Source organism: Thamnophis elegans, chromosome 8, assembly GCF_009769535.1.
Source record: "Thamnophis elegans isolate rThaEle1 chromosome 8, rThaEle1.pri, whole genome shotgun sequence".
NCBI classification, from domain to species: Eukaryota; Metazoa; Chordata; class Lepidosauria; order Squamata; family Colubridae; genus Thamnophis; species Thamnophis elegans.
In genome coordinates this window covers 39,537,358-39,560,834 of record NC_045548.1, presented here as the reverse complement: position 1 = coordinate 39,560,834, position 23,477 = coordinate 39,537,358, and the positions used below count along the sequence as shown (strand labels likewise).

Sequence of the window (23,477 nt, the reverse complement as noted above, 5' to 3'; positions counted from 1 at the left end):
GGCACTGAAAAAATTAAATTATGCTGTTTTTCACACTTACCACTATGGTAGCATCCCTATGGTCACATGATCAAAATCCAGACATTTGGGAACTAACTCACATTTATGACCAGTGTCCCCGGGTCATGTGATTTCCTTTTATGACCTTCTGATAAGCAAAGTCAATGGAAAAACTAGATTTGCTTAACAATTGTGTTAAACTGACAACTGAAATAATTCACTTAACTGGGACAAGGTCATAAAATGGGGGTAAATTCACTTAACAAATGTTTCACTTAGCAACAAAAGTTTTGGGCTCAATTGTGGTCATAAATCAAGAACTACCTATAATTGGCATACCAGCTATTTCTTTGCAGAAAGCTAATATTTTTAATTAATTAAGATGGCCCTTTTCCATCTACAACTTGTGTAACTCTGGTGTAGCAGGTTGTGCAAATAGTCTTAAGATTGGACTTCAACAGATGTTTTGACTAATAAATGAATAAAAACACTGAAATAAATTTAAAAAATATTGGCGTGGAAACCAATCTGATATAAACTACTTTCAGTGCAAACTGACGTTGGGCTTTGTTTTTGTTAGAAATTCAAATTTTATCTGCTGGTAACATTGGGAAACAAATACCATATTGCAAGACTAAGCATTGCTAGAAGCAATGCAACCAAATGAGGATTTGGATTAACAAACAAAAATCTCAAAAAGACGTAATTCATGAGCATACAAAAACTAATATTCAATAGTTTTAGAAGACAAATAATAAAAGGAACTTCTGATGAACTGCCAGAACATTAGAACAACACAAACACACAAACCCATATACACACAACTGTTTTCCACAAACCATACTTTTCTTTTTCATTTATACATGTCCTAATTTAGGCTCCTCGGGACATTTCATAGACTACCTTTCAGGAGCCTTCTATCCTATACTTTTGAAAATTAAAAGGAACTTTCTCTTTAAGCAGTCTGACTTCAGGTATTCATTTTCAGTTCAGTCATCCAGACTTTTTTGATCTTCCATCAAGTAAAACAGAAGGGTAGAGTTTAATATTAAGCTACACATTTCCAAACACTGATGAAGATGTAAATCCTCTTATCCAACTTGAGGTTCAAAGATAAGCAGATTTAAAGACATATTTCAATGGGTTTTTTTCAAAAAATATGTATGCATATTTATATTTTAAACCAAAAGTCAGTGCCCAGATAAATTACATTAAATGTTTGAATTGGCAGAGATGACAGCTTCAAAAATGTAAACTTGCTGGTAATTTTAATAGTGACAATGAAGATGAAAATTTTCTTTACAGCATCATGACAGCCAATAAATAAGGACATTATGGCCCATAACAATAAAATGATTCATGGAATATCATCACAAAGCTTCACCTAGAAGGAAAGCTTAAGAAACACGAACCCAAGCTTTGGTGGGAAAATTTGTAATGAGAGATGTTTGGGGATGCAGATGATATTACACAAATTTCCTTAAGTATAGCACTATTATCAATTCAGAGCAAATTTTTAAAAAGTGGTTAAGAAATGTCCGATAGCACAAGAAGGAAATATATTAACACTAACCTTACACCCAGGAGTGAAATCTACTTACCTTTGCTACCAGTTTGCAAATGTGAGCACACGCATTAGAACTGTATTAGAATGTATGACACCCAGGTGCCACTTTTCACACATTGATTTATTTTTTTAAAAAATAATGAAAAAAATAGGTCAAAGCTATGGGCAGGGTTTATGTCTCTCTGCCTAACTATCCTTGCAAGGCCATTCAGGACATGTCAGAAGTCCACTGGTATATATTTGGATATGTACGGAAAAGTGATGTGATAAAACGGGGATTTCGATACAGATTATTTGTGTTATAAACACAAATTCTTCCTGAAACACAAATGTTCCTGAAAATCCTTGGTTAGTTGGAGAAATGATGAGGGAGACATTCCTGCAGCATCTCAGGTGACCACTAAGGACAGCAGCTACACACCTAAACTTGCTATGTTTTGCTAGAAACTTTTGTTAGGCAGCCATTCATGCTCAGCAGTAGCACTTCAAAGTGGAATCAGAAAAGGGGGGACAATGGTCTTCTAGTCAAAGTTATGCGGGCATCTTCTTACGTCTTAGATCAATTTAAAATGTAGACAAGCTGGACGTTTTTAGGCTCATCTGCTTCATTCTGAATTGTACCAGTTTTACTCATTGAAGTAAAAGTCTTTGTCCAGAAACAGCAGTATAAGCAACAGAAGACATTTTAATCTGAAATACAAGCATACAGAATATTGTGCATTAGAAAGTAAACACGAGATGAAACAGACCCTCCTCAATTATAACACAAGGGTCATAAACTTTCTGCATTTTGCTATATAATATTACGCCTCGGCGAGCAAAACCGTCAAGCAAATGAAAAAAACAGGAAGTGCCACAAAACAAAACGAGCATGCGCCAAAGTCTTGCCTTCCCTTCGGCAGCGTCAGGGCACCTTGAACTTGATAGAGCCAGAATATAGTAGAGTGACAAGGCGAGGGACTGTGGAATTACTCTAACTCACTGAGTCCGATCTATATTTTGTGTATTCGCTGAAAGAGGCCGCCTGCTTCCTGATTCGGAGTCGCCTGTATCGGGTGATTACATAGCAGGCAAAGTATTTCCTTGAACCACAATTTGGTGAAACCACGGATTGTCTGATTCCGGCTTTTCACACTTTCATTTCATCTGCAGAGCAACGGGGCGGTGCCAATAACTTTATAGAAGGATACAACTGGAATGGGGAAAACTGGTATGCTGCCTTGGGGCTTGTGGGAAAAGGCGAGGGCTCGGGGTTATTCGTTCATTTAATTCGATTTCACTCCGCTCTCCACCATCCCTTTTGCAGAAAGACAGTGGATCTCTCTGCGCACCTACTTATGGCGGAGCTGCAGCCCGCAACTCGAGCAGCCGACCCCTCCGAGACGCGCGCTCGCGAGTCCCCCTCTGGGAAGCACGGTAGGGTCGGAGGCTGGCTGGGCTCCAAAGGAGCCTCGGTGCCCTTCGAAGCGCACACTCCCAATGCCGCCCTCCTGAGAGTGGGGAGCAAAATCAGAAGGGAAGCTGGGGTCTTTCGGACGGCGAAGCACTTTCCTGCCCTTAAAAGAGGGCGAAGGGGAAGGACGGACGGACTTCCTGGCTGGGCTGTCCCGGGTTAGCTGAATGCCGGCCGGTGAGGGGGAGAGCGCGGGCATTGGGTTTTTTTTGGTTGACCAGCGTCGTTGCACCCTCTATGGCCAAGGCGCCCCCCCCCCTTTCTATTCCTGCGAAGCTCCGGGCCCTTCCCTGCCCGTCTGTCCTGAAGCTTTTCTCCGTGGATCTCCCATCTCCGGTCGGAAGAAAATCCTGAAGGGATTACCTGAAGGGAGGCAGCTCTGCTTCTTGAAAGGCTCCCAAGGGAATTCGTTGTAAAGGCGGGAGTCCCGAGGATGTTTTCCCTCTGCCGCTGGGAAAGGAATCCTGCGGATGCTGGAGTGAAGAAATGATCGTATTCAAAGCTTTGCTGGTCTTAACTTTGGTAGGGTTTTGATAGGATCAAAGGAAAAGCAACCGAAGGCCCTTCCCCTTCTCAGCTCACCTCAGCTTTAGTATTAAAATGTGAATCTACTCCTTTACAGGACAGGTGAACCTGCAGAAGATTCGGTACCAGCCAGAAATTTTTGAAGAGCAGAGGAGAAGCTGCATCTGATCACCTTTCTTTCTTGAAATTAAGCATATCCAACAGCTTTCCCTGTCTTTTACCCTCCTGATGAGTTGCAACATTAATTCCTCCCAGTAAACCAGTAATCCCAGGTGGATGAAAATCATCAAAAAAAAGTGTGTTTCTTAATTCCCAATGGATCTAGATTATTTAATGAATGTGTCAATCAGAACAGATCTTGACTTGCTTGGTGCAAAAGTTCCCAAAATAATTTCTGACAGATGGCAATGTTGCCCGTCCAAAACATGCCAATCATGAACAAATTTATTATGTATACCTAGTCAGTTTCTTGACTGATGTTTCCTCTAATAGACTATAGCACAGAAAAAATCAATATGGTAATAATTTGGAAATCTTTAAGGTGCCACAAGATTCTTTGTGGTTTTGCTGTAAAGAAGCAACCTTTTCAAACTTTTATATAAAATTGCAAGAGGAGATAGGAGGTCATTTCAAGAACATATCACCAATTCAGTCTCCTTTTGAATGTTCAATAATTTTGCCTTGCGTGAATTGGACTATTGTGTATAAAATGCATATTTAAAAATAAGGGTATGTTCTTATATTTTGTAGGGACGTGGAGTTGACTTTTTATATCTTCTTGGATTGCTTGAAGTGACTTCCTTTTGATACAGTGTAATAGAAGTGTGATACAAAGTACAACATTAAAATAAGGGATCACACGAAAGCTTTGAATAATATTTATTACAAAACCTGTATTGTTTTTTAGTAGTACATGAAGTTAGAATCAAGACTTTCAAGCTAAGCAAGTATGTCAAGATCTCAAATATGTTGTTCTTAGATCAGATGGTGCACTTAGACATGACTATAGTTCATGTTTATTTACTATATGCAATATAGTATGTTCTATATGCGGTATATTATGCATTTCTATAATCATTTGTTTGGAATGAAACTTTATTAAGTTTAATTGGACTCATTTCTTAGGAAACATATGTAGATTAGCATTCTTGTATTTTTCTCTCTAATAATTCAAATTAATAATTAAAAGTCAAATTAACAATTCAAGGACAAATATACGATGGTCTAGACTTTTAAAATGCTTTATGTTTTATTTCCTTTTTAAACAGAACATGATACACCAAAATGAATCCTGCGGTACAGAACAGATATCCTATTTAACATGCATGTTTTATATATTAGAAGAATGGACTGGAGTAGAAAACTTGGGAGAATATCTGAGTTACCTCATCTATCTCACATGGCTATTTATGCCACTACTCTTAGTTTTTTTGCTTCCAACAATTATCATCCTCCTCATTTACATTTCGGCTATCATTGTTCATATTTACAAAAGAAAGACAGACATAAAAGAAGGTTATTTGAATGATTTCTGGGATGGTGCAAGACAAACATTGGCAACTATGTGGTATGCTCATGGAAGAATATGGAATGGTACGTATACTACCATTCTTGTGCATGACAGTTGTGAATTACATTATCCTCAGTCTGAAGGACAGATATTCATAAAAGTCATTGGATAATTTAATGCTTAGTTCCAATTCCTGTAATTTTTCAAAATAATGCTTTTAGTATTATGTCAGAGATTCATTTTATTTTAGTTTATAATCTTCACCTTTCCTAAGTTGATAATGCATAAATAAATATTGTTAAAAAGGGCATATAGAAATATAGGATAAATGTTCCCCTAACAAAATGATAGTGGTATATGGTGTGTTTCAGAAGCTCAAGTATGATTTTGTGATATGGTTGCTTCTATTAAAATGGCTCTGGCTGTGTGATAGTGTTGTGGAAAACATGAACTCTCCTGAACTGCTCCAAGAGTGATGGCTGGACCTTTTTGTCTGAAGGATGATAGACTGCTGGCTGGACTTTCTATGTTTTTGGTCCCCAGAACCCCTGGAGTCTTATAGATGCAGAAATGAAGAAAGTGTCTATGTGACTTATTGCCATGGGAATTTGACCCTGTTCCTGAGGAAGTGGACAGGATTTCAAGGAATGTGAGCTGCACCACCTATGAGTTAGATTTATGTCCCACATGGTCAGTAAAGGTTTCCCAGGTGGTAATGTGATGGTGGGTGCTAGCAGTAGTTAATGCATTTGTGGATGAGAGGGTCCATTAAAGAGATTGTGGTTAATTGGGAACAAAACATTAATTAGGAGCAAAAGATCTATTTGTGCCTTCTGCTTTATGGGGTCTTTTAGGGATCAGTGTATCGTGGGCTGTCCCCTGATATGGCTAGACGACATCACTAGGGCTTGCTGCCTTAGAAGAATGAGGAAAATCCTCAGGTATGACTCACACCCTGGTCAGCCTTCGTTATTCTACCATCTGGATATAGAAGCATAGGCAGCTGCACAAACAGGCTGAACAACAGTTTTTATCCGTGGACTGTCAGAGTCCTGAATGAAAAATAACGCTACAACAGTGATGGCTAACCTTTTTCGGATTGCGTGCCTAAAGTGGGGGGAACACAGGGGGGTCGTGTGCAGGCATGCCCACACTCATAATGCTATACGTGCAACCCAGATGTGCATGTGTGCGAAACCCTCCCATGTGCATATGCATGCAACCAGCACAATTTCTCCCAGGTTTGGCATGCTTTTTTTGCCCTCCCCAGGCTCCAGAGACTTTCTAGGAGCCCAGGAAGGCAGAAAACAGCCCTTCCTCCCCACCCTGGAAGCCCTTTGGAGGCTTCAGGAGCTTTTCTGAAGGCTCCAGAAGGCGAAAAATGTCCCTGCAGGGAACCCGAAAATTCAGGAACAGTGACTTCTGGTTTGGCCGTAGAGCCATTTTTTCACGCTCCGGAGGCTTCAAGGAAGCCTTCAGAGGGCAAAAAACTGCCTTAAAAGAAGGCCGAAGTCAGCTAGCCAGCTAGCATGCACATTGGCGCTGACAGGGCAACGTGCCCTAACAAATTGCTCCGTATGCCACCTGTGGCACGCGTGCCATAGGTTCGCCATCACAGCTCTACAACAACATACTATGATTGACTAGCAGAGCTGGTGTGACGTGCAATAAGTTCACATGGTGCAATAGGACTGGCTGTTTGTTAGTAGGATTCACTGGGCTAGGGATTTTCTGTCTTTTCTGTCTTTCACTGAATTGTTAAATAAGGCAATACCTCAAAATAAATGGAAATAGACTTATAAAATTAAAGTTTTATTACAATATTTTCATGAAAATCTTTTTTGAACTGAAATGAGCTCACTACACACACTAAACTCGATTCTTCTTCCTTGTGAGGCTCCTCTTGGTGCATTTACGCTTGTGAGTAGCATCTGGAATGTCTTTCTGAAGCATCCAACAGTAGTCTGCCATCATTGTAATGCTCCATTTTCCCTGGTATCTCCTTTCCATCTCTTTAATGTCTTGGTGGAATCGTTCACCTTGTTCCTCACTCACAGCTCCCAAATTTTCAGGAAAGTAGTCAAGGTGGGACTGGAGGAAATGCACTTTCAAACTCATCAGGCAACCTAAAGTTTTAAATGCTTTCAGCATTCTTCCGATGATCTTTTTGTACTGAGGATCTTTGTTATTGCCTAAACATTTCTGTATGACTTCTTTAAATGCAATCCACCCTTCTTTTTGAGGATCCGTCATGGTATTGACAAATTCTTGATCAACTATAAGCCTTCTAATGCCTGCTCTGATGAACACACCTTCCTTCAATTTTGCCTCCGACAGGCATGGAAACTTGGTGACCAAGTATTTGAAGCATTCTCCATCTCTTGGAAGTGATTTTACAAATTGCTTCATCAATCCCAATTTTATGTGGAGAGGTGGGAAGGTACCAAAGTTTCTCAGAGGACATTTTTTTTCACCGACTGTTAGCACCCTCAGCTACCAATTCTTCTTGGTCCAGTGATTTTGTCGGTCTTGACTGTCCCATAGACACAGAAAACAAGGGTATTTGGTATACCCAGCTTTTTGCCCAAGCAGCATGCACGTGTCCTCACACACTTGCCAACCATGGTCTTCATATTTAAGTTTACGAAGAACCAATTTCAAGTTCTCGTAGGTTTCCTTCAAGTGTACGGAATGAACTACAGGTATGGAAGCGTAAAAACCGTTGTGGAGTAAAACTGCTTTGAGACTTCTTTTTGAAGAATCCATAAAAAGACACCATTGCTCTGAATCATATTGGATTTTAAATTGACCCATCAGACCTTCGATATCGATGCAATAAACCAACTTGTCTTCCTGGGTGAAGTAAGGAACAAACTCCTTTTCACGATGTCTGAACCATGAAGATGAGACTCCTGGCAATAATAAATTCCTGCTTTTCAGCCTTGATCCGAGTAATCACTATGGTTCTTTTGCTCTTGCCGTACCATAGGAATCCCATAACGGAAAGATTTTTTTCTTACCCTTGAAGCAGTTTTGGAAGTCTTCAACACACCATTTGCTCACTTTATGAGGCGCCAGAGGTGGGTTCTTACCAGTTCACACCTATTCGGTAGAACCGGTTCATCAAATCTACCAAACCGGTTAGAAGAGGTTCCACAAGTGGACCTGGAAAGCAGGCCACACCTACAGAAGAGGTTCCAAAAATTTTTGAAACCCACCACTGCCACACACACACACACACACACAGAGAGACAGACAGACAGACAGACCGAAAGACAGACTGACAGACTGACACAGAGAGAGAGAGAAAGAGAAAGAAAGGAAGAAATAAAGAAAAAAGAAAGAAAGAGTGAGAGAGAGATGAAAGAAAAAAGGGACAGAGAGATAAAAGGAAGGAGAGAAAGAGAGAGAGAACACATGGCTGGCAAGCCACTCCCACCAGGTCACATGGCCAGCAAGCCACTCTCACAAAGGAGGCCACACCCACAGAGTTGGTTCCAAAAAATTTTGAAACCCACCACTGTGAGGCACCCAAACTTTATCTTGATCTCTAATTTTTAGTCCAAAGTATGCAAAGTATAATTTTTTCACAAAGTCTGTAATGTTCTGCTGTTGCTTCAACACTGTATATTCACCACAGATGAAACAGAAACTGTCTGGTGAATTAATACACTTTCGCGGAGCCATAACATAACGGTTGAAGAATGACGAGCTAACATGAATTGCGATGAAAACGTGTGAACAGCCTAGAACCAAGAACCTGATGATGATTCGTGCACAAGTGTGGCATGCAGGAGAGAGCAGCTCTGTGTCTGTACATGCGACGTCACCGTGCTGGCCACGCCCCCTGCACTGATCGGAGATGCTGCTATCTGCTCTGTGTCTCCCTCCCACTGGATTCTTCAGGAAAGATTAACCCCTTCTACCATTAGAAGCATAGACTTAAAACTTGCTTAGCTTATGTAGATATTGCTGACCATCAGATTTACAGTACTATATTTTTTTTACAGAACTCGGACAAACCCTTTAAGGTGTTTTTTTTTGACATTTTATATCTTAAATGTACTTATGTGACTTAATTAATAGTAATTTGGACTTTAAATTTGGTTAAAAACCCATAATATAAAAAAAAATACCAAAAATTAAAAAAAAATGATAAATTTGAAGACAATTTTGTATGTTGTGGCAAATCATGACGTCTAGGAGTTTTTTCAATATTTTATTTGTTTTCAGCACACCAAAATACATGGAAATTAGATGAAAATAATCAAACAGCTTTTTAGTCGCAGACCTGTGTTATTTTTCATCAGCTAGCCCAAATTCATTTTGAAGATGATAATTCTCCAAAACAAAAAAGCCATATTGTTGTATAGCCAGCAACAGCCTCTGCTGCGCCCTGATTGGCTGGGACACAGCACAGCCTGTGATTGGATAATAAAGTGACAGTTAATGACAGTTGCTTGTGCCTGAGAGTATAAATACCGTGACCGTTTGTAACGAAGTGGAATCGCTGTCATCTGAAATAAAGATCTTGCTCTCTGATCCATGGCTCCTGCGTCTTCCCTCACAATACACAAATATCTGATTGGCATGAGTAATAAAAAAATCAGTGAATATTAATACAAAGATATTCAACTGAAATGGAATTATAATGTAATGAATAATTGCCATGCACTGTAATGTATTTATAGTTAGTATCATAATTAGTTTCGTAACTAATTATAGTTTCATAATTTTAATATCTTAAGAATATTTTGTTAAATAAACTGGTATCAAATGCTAACTGTGAATGTTTCTGTCCATAACAGGTTATGAGGTGCATGGTCTTGAAAAACTACCAGATGGACCAGCAATTATTATTTTTTATCATGGAGTAACTCCCGTAGACTTTTTCTACTTGGTAGCCACTGTTTTGATCAGGAAAAAAAGAATGCTCCATGTTGTTGCTGATCATTTTGTGTTTTTAGTTCCAGGTAATTGTCCCGAGCAATTATGAAAAATTATACATCTCAAATAATGTACAATATGGATAAGCTTTATTTCACATTTAAGTTGTGATATATATTGAAAGATAGCAGTAAACTAAATTATTTTCTTATTTTAAATAACAATAAATTCAGTTACTAATTAATCCAGTATGGCTTGTTAAAATTTAGTTTCCTATCCAGAAGTCTTATACAGCCGCATTCTATTTAAAAGAAAAGTGAATTGCAGTGTAACTTAGATATACCATTGTATTGGCTTTGGATTTCAAATTTCTTATCATGAAATATAAGAAAGATTTTGAAGATTTCTTATTAGGATAAAACTATCATTATAAAAAAATTGTACATTTATAATTCTTATCACTGTTGATTTGAAAGTATTTGATTAGATATAGATTGATGAAAATCTAATCCTTTTTTATGTCTTTCTCATAATTTACACCTGCTTTGTAATTGATTGTTTATTCTGCATTGTTCTGATAAAATATAGTATCTATGGAGAGATTATAATTTTATATCAATATTAATCTTACAACAGATTCTTATGAATTCCAGGTTTAAAGTTATTAATTGACGTGATCCATGTTCTGCATGGATCGCAGGAAGAATGTAGAAAAGTATTAGAAAATGGAGGACTGGTAGCAATTTCACCAGGGGGAGTACGGGAAGCACTGTTCAGTGATGAAAATTATACTATTATGTGGAAAAATCGTAAAGGGTTTGCTCAAGTGGCCATTGACACAAAAGTGGTGAGTATTCTGTGGGAATAACTGGAATATAAGATTACAGCTGTTTATGTATGCAATGCTTAGAAGCAAGAAAGGGAAATTTAATGTTGAAAATCATGTAGTTTTTTTTTTAAAAAAATGTAATTTTTTACTTTATACATCACTATAAAAGAACTGTTGAAGGGAGGGGAAAAAGAAACACACCAGTATCAGACTGTATCTATAGAGCTTATTTACAGTCTCACTTTGCTTTACAAGAATCTGAGGTATCAGGTTCCACTTACTCTGATCCTTTTAAAAATAATTTTCACACATTTCTAGAAACTGTAATGAAACGTGTTCCTTGATTTAGTATGCTTCCTTATGCAAATCAATTTAATTTACATTTTAATCACTTAATATTACCCTGTTCTCCCCAAAATAAGACCTCCCCAGATAATAAGCCAAATCGGGCTTCTGAGCGGATGTGCTAAAATAAGCCCTCTACTGAAAATAAGCCCTCCCCAAAAATAAACTGCATATGCAGTCGGTCCCCACCGTTTCCTCTGGTTGCTTGCTGCGCAAACAACACGAAGTGAGGAGGTGAGGCCAGAGGGGGGGAAAGGGAGGGGGAACATGTACCATGCACTCCACACATCCTTACCTAATGGCTGTTCCTGCAATCCTCGCCACGGTGCCCCTTTTGTCATGCTAATGGCTGCTGCAAAAAGAGTGACAGGTGCAGTGATGCACAGAAGCAACACAGAAGCAGCCATGAGCTGACAACGCTTGCCGTCTTCTGTACTTCAAAACTAATAAGACATCCCCGAAAATAAAGCCAAGTGCTTATTTCAGGGGTAAAAGAGAATAAGAAACATGGTATTTAAAAAAAATCAATTAAAAATAGTTCAGTCTTTTTCAAATTTATCCAAGTTTTCAAAACAACTTAAAAAAAAAGAATTTAGGAAAAAAGTGGTTTTGACATTGGGCAATGGATGGGAAAGGAGCAGTTTTCTAGTCTGTTCTTCTGTTTGGCTTTTCAGCTGATGTAATTCTATAACTATACACATTAAAAAGAGTCATAAATATCATTAAAAAGGGCAAAAGAGAAAGTATCTCTTCAGATTTCTCAATACAAATTTCCCATAATATTTATATAAATGTTATGGGATTATGAAATGTGGTAATTTTTACTTAATACCAGGTTAACTCTAATTATAGCTGACATTGAACAATTCAAATACCGGTAATCCCAAAGTTTATGAATCAAATTCTAATGTAGTCTTTCTGGGGTTTCTCTTATGCTTTCTTTGGTTGTGTGATACTTTTGTAGTGACAAATGCATAACTGTTTCAACTGCAGTCTTCACAGGGACACATTGAAAAGCCAGTTGGCATCAGCAAAACCCCATTTTTTTAAAGCAGCGAAGCAGATACAGCCCTCAGAAGCTTCTGTGGGTTTTCAGGAACTTTCCCAGATGTATATGCACAGCTGCTTTGCTTTGGTGATATTGCCACTTAAAATATTGCCTCACATACATTTATAGACAACATAAGAAATGCTTCAAGGAGTTGTCTGAGCTTTCAGAGAAAGCAGCTGAATGAATGTTTTAAGCATGAATGCATTGCATGTGCCAATACACTTTGCAAAATGCTTTTCCCATTCTTAATGCAGACAAAATGATTATTACCAGCACCTCAGATTTCTCCATAAGGTCTTTGATGAAAGAGAAAATTTAAGAAGATCCTAGATAATTTTCTGTTTTGTTAATTGCTTGCAGGACAAGGTTGTTTTTCTGAAATGTGATGAACTTCATGCATAAAATTGCAGGTATATAGAGCAGCGCAAAAAATCAATTCACTTAACATTGTAGTTCAAATCTTCTCAGAGTGCAGCCCTATAATCCTGATAGAAGACTGAAATTGCAATAATTGGAGACTTATCTAATTTTGTAATGAAAAGCTTTGACTCAGAATGGATGACTAAGACTCAAATTCCCTGTAAATTACAAAATTCACCCACTGAGTGCTTGCAAAAAAAGAAAAAGATACTTTAGTTTCTTACATCAACTACTAGATGGAAATGTGACAAAGAAATAGCTTCCTATACTTGTTCCTCTTCATTTTTCAGTTAATCTGTCTTATCTGCTTTTAGATCCAAGTATATAACTTTGTAATTTAGTAAAAAAAATCAGTTTATTATGGGAAATAAATTAATACATATCTCCATTAATCTATTCTTTCAGCCCATCATTCCTATGTTCACACGAAATATTCGGGAAAATTTTCGAGTAGTTGGAAGAGGAATAAGTATGCAATTTTATTTGGATTGCATTGTATTAAGTCAATTGTTATTATATTTTGTTCGCCCTGATTAGAGCTCATTTTGACTCTCATGCCTATAGTGCTGGAAGTGATTTTAAATAAAATGCTCTGGTTTTTAATAACCTGCTCTAATATATAAATAAGTTGCTTGCCCTGTTATACAAGAGGAAACTGTTGTTATTTCATTTATATATTGTCTTTCTGCGGCAGCTGAAATTTGGAAATATCTGGATTTCCCCCATTTTTAATGCCAGTTCAACAATACTCTGCAATATATTAATCTGTCTAATGTAAAGTTGTCATGAGATCTGCATGAAGGACAGCCAAAATTAAGTACCACAGATGAATCCATGTTCATCTCTTTAATCACTACATTACACTACAGTCTGGACATGTAGAATTTGTTGGCTGTTCTGCATGACAACAGATAATTTTTTATCATTTGCTTTTGAGGTTTGATATGTCTTCTTTGAGAGATTAATTTTATAATCTAAAAACCTGAAAACATTGACAAACTCAATTACAAGGCCAGTTTAGTATAGTGGTTAAGTTGCTTGACTACAAACTTGGTCACTCTGAGTTCTAGTATTCTCTTAGGCATAACACCCAATTGGGTGATTGTGGCTCAGTCACTCATCACAGAATTGTTGTGGGGAAAATATGAGGCAGCAACATATACCTTTGCTATATAAAATAAAGCAGATATAAATTAAAATTATTGTTGACAAATTTAACTCATAAGGACAGTTCTTGATAAAGCAAGAAGCAGCTATTTAATAGCCAACCTACCTCTACAATATTCACAGATAAGCGGTGGAAGCATATTTCTTTTCGACCATGGGTTAGAATGCAGTATTGCCAATCAACTCTGGCTACAGCCCAGGAGTTTGATTCTGATTAGGTGAAGGTTGACTAGGCCTTCCTTTTTTCCAAGGTCAGTAAATTGAGGACCCAGATTATTAGGGCAACATGCTGACACTTGTAAACTATTCATAGAGTACTATAAGGCACTATAGAGCAGAATATAAGTAAGTGCTATCACTAAGCGGGCTAATGGACATCACCAAATTTTATGGTAATGACTTCCACAGAACTCTGGCACAACATCCTTACTTTGTTCTGATTTGTGTTAGGAAAAAACATTTTATAGCCGTGGTGGCATGCGGAGCCATATTTGCTGGCACACCAGTCAGTTCCAGCGCACATGCGCATACTGACAAGCTGATTTTCAGCCTTCCAAAGTGCCAGGGGAGACTGTTTTCACCCTCCCCAGGCTTCAGGAAAGCCTCTGGAGGCTGGGGAGGGTGAAAAACAGGGCCAATGGGCTAACCGGAAGTTTGTTCTTGAACTTCCGGTTGTCCCATTGGGTCCGTTTTTTGCTCTCCCCAGGCTTCAGGAAAGCCTCAGCAGGGTCAACCAGAAGTTTGGAAACGATCCTTTTCCGGCTTCCGGAGGGCCTCCAGGGCGCTGGGCAAGGCTGTTTTTGCCCTCCCCAGGCTTCATGGAAAGCTTCCGGAGGCTGGGGGCATGCACATACGCAGATGGGCAAGGAGAATTGAATTGTTGTGGGCACGCATATGCACGTGATAGCACAATTTTGGCACACCATAAGAAAAAGGTTCGCCATCACTGTTCTATAGATTTCTGAGTGTCTCAGTCCTTTTAGGTGAAATTAGAGATGACGTCTTCCATGAAGATGACTTCGAGACTCCAAACTTTTCCAGACCATTACAAACCAGTATAGTGACTATTTACAAGCACTGCTTCTCCTTGTAGTTACCTCTCTTCTGTATCCTCTCCTTTCACTAGATCCTAGGTTTTTTTAGCCTTGTATGTTTATCTATCATTTAATATTTTTAGCAAACTGCCATGTAGCTTAATTTCCTAATGCAGAGGTCAAGATGATGGCATTAACTTGCTGTTCAGATTTGTGTCAGGAAGCAATTTTATACAGATTATTTATTGAATCACTACTACTTGGACTTTTTAAATGACCAAATGGGTAAAAATACACAATTGTATCTGCTACCCTATTAATCCCTCTTTTTTCACTTAATCAGAATTATTAAGATGGATATATGAGCATTTTCGTTTCCCAATATTCCCTATGTATGGAAACTTTCCAGTTAAATTGCAGACTTATTTTGGAGATCCTATTCCATATGATCCAAACACCACAGCAGAAGAACTGACCCAAAAAGTAAGATCTTCCTTTTCGAATATTAATATTTTGATGCCAGCTCATAAAGTTAATATAAAGACTCCTGGCTGTATTACCAAAATACTTTCAGCTTATACTATATGGATATTCAGATAACATTTGTGTGATTCAAACTGTGGATCAAAACATATAAATTTTGATTCAAATAATACAATAGCACAAGCTTGTTTGAAAATTAGGCTGAATGAAAGGATAGGGAAATTCTGTCAATACTATTGATTTGTTTTCTAGGCAAAGTTCCCAAAGTACAAGGAATTGTTGACTTTTATTCATTATTTATGTAGCAGTGGTATTTTCCGGTTCTCTCAAATTTCTAGTTGTTCTTAAATGCATAATGGTCAATTGTTTATAGTTTAAATATTTAGGAACTGCTTTTAAATGTTTTTTATGAATTGATTCTGAACTATTTGGAATTCTTTTTTGTTTTAAAAGGTAGCATTTTAATTTATGTTCATTAAAATTATAGAAATAAAAATACATTTTACAGTTCAATCATATAGAAGCAAAAGTATATTATCATGTAATTAGCATAGCTTAAAGAACTTTTATAGAGCCAAAGAAGAGATCAACTATCAATAATATGATAGTAAAACTCAGCAGTCAACAGCTATTAAATATGGTTTTTCAAACTTTAAAAAAAAAAGAGAGAGAGAGCGCTGCATATCCTTCGGGAGACAGTACACTGTGATTGGAACTATTTACCAAAATGATTCAGTCAGACTAAATTTAGGGCTTCAACAAAATTTCAAATGGACCAAAATTGACAAGTCCCACCCTACTGCTGTCAGCACTCCTTCATTGGATAATCAGGAAAGAAAACTACGAGACTCCATTGATAGAAATCAAGTGTACTTTTACTAATTATAAATGATCAGAAGCGTAGCAAAGCGAAGACTGATTATTTAGGTGCGAAAGCAAATGATATATAGAATAACCCATTCCCCAACCCTTGGCATCCCAGTCACAGTCCAATCATAATTCTCCCAAGTGTCAGGTGTGAGATAACTTCGAAAGGCATCACCAAGCTGGAATGTCGGTGCCGTTGGCCTTGGCGGGAAACCTCCTCTGCATGCCCAGTAAGACAGGCAGCAGAAACTCCAGAATCTTCCTCCAGCACAATTAGTAGTCCCCTCCCAAATACCATGCCCCCCTCCCCGTTTCAATGGCAGCCGAAGCAGCAGCAAAGCAAGAGGCTGACAACTGCGCTAATTCACTTTTATAAAAATAATTATTTTATTCTTCTTGCCAGATTAGGGTTTGTCTTTCATCATGAATACATTTTTCAGTGAAGAATTGGGAGAGAGTATGAAACTACCATATTTTTTGGAGTATAAGACACACCGGAGTATAAAACGCAGCAAGGTTTTGAAGAGACAAATTTAAAAAAGAAAAGTTTTTGCACTCTGCAGACCTCCCAAAAATGGGCCTGTTTTTTGCAAAAACGGGGCTGTTTTGTTTTTTTTTCCAAACAAAGGGCATGAATAGCTTTTAGGAGGTTTGTAGAGTGCCCCCCCCAAACGAGCAAAAAACGGCCCATTTTTTACAAAAACCAGTCCATTTTTGTCCAAAAAAGGGCATGCATAGCCTTTAGGAGGCTTATAGAGTGTTTTTGAGGGCTGGAGGGGGGTGTGGCAAAATTGACCAAAAACAGCCCATTTTTTGCTCATTTCTGCCCTCCCCAGCCCCCAGGAGCACTCTGAAAGCATCCTAAAAGCTATGCACGGCCATTTTGGTGAAGGGGCGGGGTTTCAGGAGACAAAAAATGCTGTATTCAGTGTATAAGATTTTCAGCCTCTTTTTTTAGGAAAAAAGGTGCGTCTGATACTCCAAAAAATACAGTATATGAAGTATCCTAAAATTAACTAGTTACTTTTCATACATGAATAACTTGGATTTTAACTTGGTTTAATAACAGAGTTAATGCTCTAAGGACAATTTGATCCTAAAGATTTCACATTGCTCAGTGGAGGTTGGAGTTTCAGAATGCCTTGACATTCAGCAGAGGGCAGAATTTCCTTTTAACTAACATAAAATCAGAGCAGCTGAGGAGAGCACGGCTGAAATCTACTCCTTTGTTTATTATTTGATTTTTGTAGTATCTAAAGTATAGATTGTCTGATGAAAACTTATTTCCACAACAAGAAATCTGTAATTTCAGGGTTAAATTGCTAAATGTCTGGTTAATGTTATACTGTAGTTTGAAAATGATTGCTTTTTATTTTTAAGTGTAATTTATCTTTGAACAATGCAATAATAATGAATAATTTATATTTGTCATCCTTCTTCCCCCCCCCCCCCCCAGGCAAAGGATGCACTACAGTGTTTAATAGACAAACATCAGAAAATACCAGGAAATGTGTGGAGGGCTTTGATGGAAAGATTTACAACAGAGAAACAAGACAATGAATAACTTTGGCAAATTATTGTGGAAAAAAATTGAATGATATTTTAATGTGATATATGATGTTGCAATAGTTTTTTATTTGCTGTGCAAATGTATAATTTTACAGAAAACCAAGCTTTGAAAATCATTGTTACATGTATTACTCAAGAAAGTAAATCTTTCAGTGTAAATACAACTCTTTGTGTTCACAGAAAATCAAAGTTTAAAAAGCACAATCCTAATTAGGAATTAGATGTAAAAGTGATTTTTAGGCTTTTTGAAATACATCAAATACATAGCCTATTTCTAGTACTTCTTAAATATAAACCTTAAATGGATCAGGATTACATTTAGTATTTTTGTAAAACTTTGATTTTTCTATTCCCTGTATTCTCCAGTTACCAAAGGTTTAAAGTAATCAAATTTATGTATGCAGAAGCTACTCATATGAGCAAGAAAGATCCAGTATCTGTATTCATTAATACTTAGAACTACACTTAGAATTTAGTTCTAGTTTACTGAACAGTACTACTTATAATGGTACTCAAAAAGAGAAAAATAATTTAAGGCTTTGTAAATAATATGAATTGGCACTGCATAAAGAAGAATTTCTGCAGTAGAAATTGTTTTGCTATTTTCCAGCAAGTACTACATTTTTAGGCAAATTGGTAATTTATTGTGAATTTGTATGCCCTGGAAATTAAAATTCATAAATTATAGGTATACTTCTGTACCAAGGCAATGCGAAGCCATAAGGATGTGCCCTATTTACTATAGTGATTCTGGGATCAATAATCATTCAAACAGAAGCTTACATTGCATGGTACTCTGCCATCAAAGTGAGAATATTTGCATAGGAAATTGATAATCCTTTTATTGGGAAGTATCTGTCTCCTAAGAACATGTTTCAGTATTCTCCAATTTGGTTACAGTTATTATATAGAGTGGGATAAGTATTAATGAATAGGTCAATTTATGTATCTTAAATCAAGGTTGTTTCTCGTCAAATGGTTGAATTAGTTAAACAGAATGACACAAGTTCTTTACTGTATCATTTGCACTATAGTACCTGTTATCATTTTCATGTCATTGTTGCTTGCTATATATATATATGCTCAGACCTATGATTGAATGATTATTGACAACTTTTCTTACAGTGCCCTTCATAGTCAGCAATGACTAGCAGAGTAAAATCTGCAGGGATACTTTTTCATGGATACTGTTGCAATTCTGAGAATTTTTTAGATTCCTCATAGTGTTGAATCCAGTTTTAATGTTAGATTCTATTATAAACATTCCATATGTTTATTGTGCAGATTTATAACTGTCCAGACCTACTTATGAGTAGCTTATTTATGATATATGCATAGGACATTTATTTTGTTGTTTTCATTAATGCAAAATAACTTTAAACTTTGGGGGAGATAAGTATATCTGTTCTGAGCAATATTTTTACTTTTGGAGGGGAAGGCTAATTCTCCAGACCTCTTATATAAAAACTATTCTGTACTAACTATTATAATCCACAAAACAGGACTTTCTTTCTTTAAAAATTTAAGTAGAAAATTAGCTTTATTATGTCTTTTTTCAGATTTTAGCATGCATAAGGAATTCCATCCAATTTTTTAAAAAAAGATGCCACTTGAAGCTAGTGTGCTTTACCATGAGCCTATTTCTCTGTCAGGATTTTTTTGGAGTGGGGTGGGGATCTCTGAGCATTGGAATGTATCCAATAGTAATGAAAATATAACTCCTGGAAATATATTATAAGATATAGACATGTAGCTATCAAAGAAAATACTTTTTTTAGAAGTAGAATTGCATCATATGTATTGGATGTACCATATTTTTCAGAGTATAAGAGTTACCTTTTTCCCTCAAAAAAGAGGGTGAAAATCTGGGTGTGTCTTATACACTGAATACAGTATTTTTGGCCTACCGAAACCCTGCCCCTTTGCAAAAATGGACATGGAGAGCATTTGGAAAGCTTGCAAAGTGTTCCTGGGGGGCCGGGAGGGCAAAAATGAGCAACAAACAGGCCATTTTTGCTCATTCCCCCCCAACCCACAGGAGCACTCTACAAGTCTCCCAAAGCTCTTCATGCCCCCCCTTTTTTTGGCAAAAAACGAGGTGTGCAGAGGGTTTGAGAGGTATGCAGAGTGCAAAAACCTTTTAAAAAAATTTACATTTTCAAAATCATGGTGCGTCTTATATACTGGTGCGTCTTATAGTCCAAAAATATGCTAATTCTACTTCCAGAAAAAAAGTACTTTCTTTGATTGCTACGTGTACTACTTAAAGTGTTTATTCATAGTAAATGATAGCAAATATTTTCTTTCTTATTATCCACTGAATCTACTGTACTTGGTAAATGTAAATTTGATATTATGTGATCACATTTAGTCTTACTTTTAAATTCCCTTAAGACCTTAAAAGGAAACAAGTTGTTATGATGACCATTTGATAATTATCATTAAAAGATTGAACTTAGAAATAGTCACTACTATAATGATTTGTGAAGAGCGTTCAAGAGATAGGGAAGTACTCCAAGTAAAGAGTACTCCCCCCCCCTAAAAACCTTTTCTATCCATTTAAGGGTTGTTGTTGTTTTTCTCTTGCTGTTATAAAATGTATTGCTTTTACTTTAAATTAACATTTTCAATTTCATTTGCTGTTTAATTATTTTCTTTCAGACTGATTGCTCAATTAAAAAGTGTTCGTAAAGTATTTCCAGGAGTGATATAGGAAACATAAATATTTTGAGATCAGCGTTATGGATACTGCTGGATATTTTTTTCTGAATAATCCTTTGAAATCCTTTTAAATGATAGTATCAGATTGAAATATAGTTCATTTTTAAGAATATTTAAACATTTTATTTGCAGTTATTCCGTATTGTTTCATTTTTATGTCATGTGATGAAAAATACTTACTGAATAAAGCTGAAGTAACAATTGGAAAATATCCTTGCATATTATATTATGTGTGCATTCTATTGATCTTAGTTTTTTTTTAATACCATAGTCACTAAAGAAAAAGATCACATAGATAAAACAATCAAATGAAAGCAAGGAGTAGCAACAGCAATAGCACTTAGACTTATATACCACTTCATAGTGCTTTTACAGCCTTTTCTAAGTGGTTTACAGAGTCAGCATATTGCCCCCAATAATCTGGGTCCTCATACTGAATTCATATGTTTTCACTAGTATTAAATACTAGAGCCTGAAAAGCCTTCATAAGTGATTTTTTTTTTTAGTGTTAGTAAGTTAATTCTCAAAACCTGCTTTAAAGGTTTTTCCCAGTTGTCTCTCTGCCTGTATCCAGGGGAAAACTCTTTGTGTGTGGATAAAACCTTGAAAGAGTTATATATCATTTCTAGAAGATTAAGAGCAGGAGTAAGTTATGAGTGATTTGTAGCAAATCCTGCCTCTCTTCTTCAGCACCACAAAGGGGAGCTATTTCTCTCCTTAAAGCCTTTAGGATACAACATCATCTCCTCTAACCTTTACTCGCGTCATCACATGACGTATCGGGACTTTCCCCCCTATATTATAGGGGGGGAGGCAGCAGGTGGTACAATCAGCTAGCGGGCCGCAGGTTTGACATCCCTGCCTTAATCCATTGATTTTCTACCATTAGTTCATTCATTTATATTTCATTATAGCCTGTCCTTATTATTTTATATTACAAATATAAATTATGACAAATATAAATAATTCAAGGCAATTAACATATCCAACACATGTGTCTATAAAAATTCTCAATTATCTAGGTCATGGCTATCCTTTTTTGTCTTCAAAAGGCAAATGGACTTTCTTGCTTTCTTCCTTTGAAAACATTTTACTTCTTATCCAAGAAGCTTCTTTAGTTCTAACTAACTGGTGGGAATAGAAAGAATGTATATTCTTTGCAGTCAGCTGGTCATTGCCACTCAGAGTTCTTCAGACCACTTGGGGATTTAACAGTGTCCTCAGAGTCACCTGAATCAGAATGCAAATAGGTATGGAACCTTCTTGGAATTGCTAAAAGAACTGTGTTGAAAGCGGGAGATAGATGATGTCATATCTTTCACCCTCTATTAATATAGCCTCTTTGATTCTTCTTTCAAACCAGTTGCCACTCTGTCCAGAATGTGAACCTTGCTGCCTTCAAAAGAGTGAACCTTGTATTTCAGATGAAGATGGACTACTGAATCTTTTCCTGATGACTTTGCCCTCCAGTGCCATGTGTTTGTGAAGTGCTTGTTAGTTTGCCCAGGTCCACACATACCTCACTGCATTGCAATGCATATCAACATTACTCTGTTTATATCTGGGTGTTTCGTCCCTGGGATAGACAAACTTCTGTCTTAATGTATTCTGGATTTAAAGTGTGCATGTGTATTGTGTTTGTTGAAAGGCTGTATTAAAATTGAATAGTTCTTCCTCAACAGAGGGAAATATAAATTCTTCCACTCCCCTTTCAGTTAGAACTGAAGCAAAACATTTTCAAAGAAAAAAAAAACTCCAAAAAGTCCAGTTGCCTTTTGAGAAAAAGTAGAACCCTACAGTTATTTAATGCAGTTTCCCCCTATTTTCTCCACAAGAAGTTCAGCTGAAAGAGACTGGCTGCCTGGTAAGGTCACCCAACTAGCTTTCATGACTAAGGTGGGACTTGAACTCAGTCACTTGCTTCCTAGCTTGGTGCCTTAAACATTAGACCAAACTGTCTACCATCAATTTTTCTTACTTTCCACATCAAGAGTTTTCAAACGTTCCTCCCTTGCTCTCTTTTTCAACTTTTTCATTCCATACATATGTGACAGTAATTGATTGTTTCTATCTTTTACCACAGTTGGTAGTTAGTTTCCTGATTTGTATATTATCTCAGTTTTGTACATGTATAATATTGTCTGGAATTAGCTATCAGATTTTTAGAAAAATATTTCACCTGCAAAATTAAAGTTTCATGTGGTAGGGTGTGCAATAACTTTGATTGGAGCAGAAATGGCACTCTGAAAATTAAAAAAAAAAAAGAATGACAGGGAAGCCACAATTACATTTTCTTAAATAAATTACACAATCTCTCTTAATTTCTTCAGGGGAAAGTCAAATTCTGCACAGTTCCTCAAGAGCAGAACTCCTCTTTGATGTAGATAAGAGAATCAGTCTTAAAAGTCTTCCTTTGTGATTTAACTGAAGCATGGGAAGCAGAGAGACTGGACCAATGGATATTTTATTTACCATATATGGAAATTGTCCATCTCCTTCACAGAGGGACTGTAGGTAGTGTACAAATAAAATATTAAAACATAAAAATTGCAAATAAAATTTTAAATAGGCAAGGATAATTCAAATTCAAGATTAAAAGTTATTTGGACAGTTGATGACAGTTTTGTAAAAACCTGGCCTAAGGCCACCTAGGGCTTATTGAGGTAACCTAGTTTGCTAATGAAACATCTGCAAGAAACCATCAAACCCAAAGAGAACGAAAGACTCCACAGTTCAACCCTGAGCAACTAATATTCTCTTCTATCAAGTAAAAAGTCTATGTATCCCTGTCCAGAAACTCATATAAGCAATAGAGGACATTTTAATTTGAAATTGATGCATAAAGAAAATGTAAACATAAAACACCGATAAAGTACAACCTACCCACTCAAATTATAACATAAAGGTCATAAAACTTTTCGTGGTTTTGCTGCCGAAGGCTAACATGGCTCCCCTTGGAACTGTTACATTGTGAGTAATTCAGCAGTTATCTCTAAACTCTCAAATGCAAATAAAGCACGTGTCTAAAAAATATGTGTTATATATTCAC

At 36.9% G+C, this 23,477-nt stretch overlaps 1 protein-coding gene and 1 long non-coding RNA gene across 7 annotated transcripts; one reads left to right on the top strand and one right to left on the bottom strand.

Annotated features, from left to right (window-relative positions):
• Positions 1-2,119: 2,119 nt before the first annotated feature.
• On the bottom strand, positions 2,120-3,460 carry LOC116512283. The gene is made up of 2 exons (XR_004255866.1): positions 3,384-3,460; positions 2,120-2,257 (listed from the first exon to the last, which is right to left on the bottom strand). It is a non-coding gene; the product is annotated as an uncharacterized LOC116512283 (long non-coding RNA).
• On the top strand, positions 2,490-22,131 carry LOC116512282 (transmembrane protein 68-like). Of its 6 annotated transcripts, XM_032222689.1 has the most exons (9): positions 2,493-2,622; positions 2,720-2,777; positions 3,643-3,841; positions 4,814-5,138; positions 9,864-10,028; positions 10,596-10,789; positions 12,993-13,056; positions 15,132-15,271; positions 17,595-19,480. In XM_032222689.1, exons 4-9 carry the CDS (start codon positions 4,817-4,819, stop codon positions 17,700-17,702), a joined length of 993 nt encoding a protein of 330 aa, XP_032078580.1. In that variant the 5' UTR covers positions 2,493-2,622; positions 2,720-2,777; positions 3,643-3,841; positions 4,814-4,816; the 3' UTR covers positions 17,703-19,480. The 6 variants fall into 6 exon arrangements, with proteins under 6 accessions (XP_032078582.1, XP_032078584.1, XP_032078580.1 ...); XM_032222691.1 differs by lacking the exon at positions 3,643-3,841 and adding an exon at positions 2,874-3,197 and having other exon boundaries at positions 2,490-2,777; XM_032222688.1 differs by having other exon boundaries at positions 2,493-2,777.
• The last annotated feature ends 1,346 nt before the right edge of the window (positions 22,132-23,477 follow it).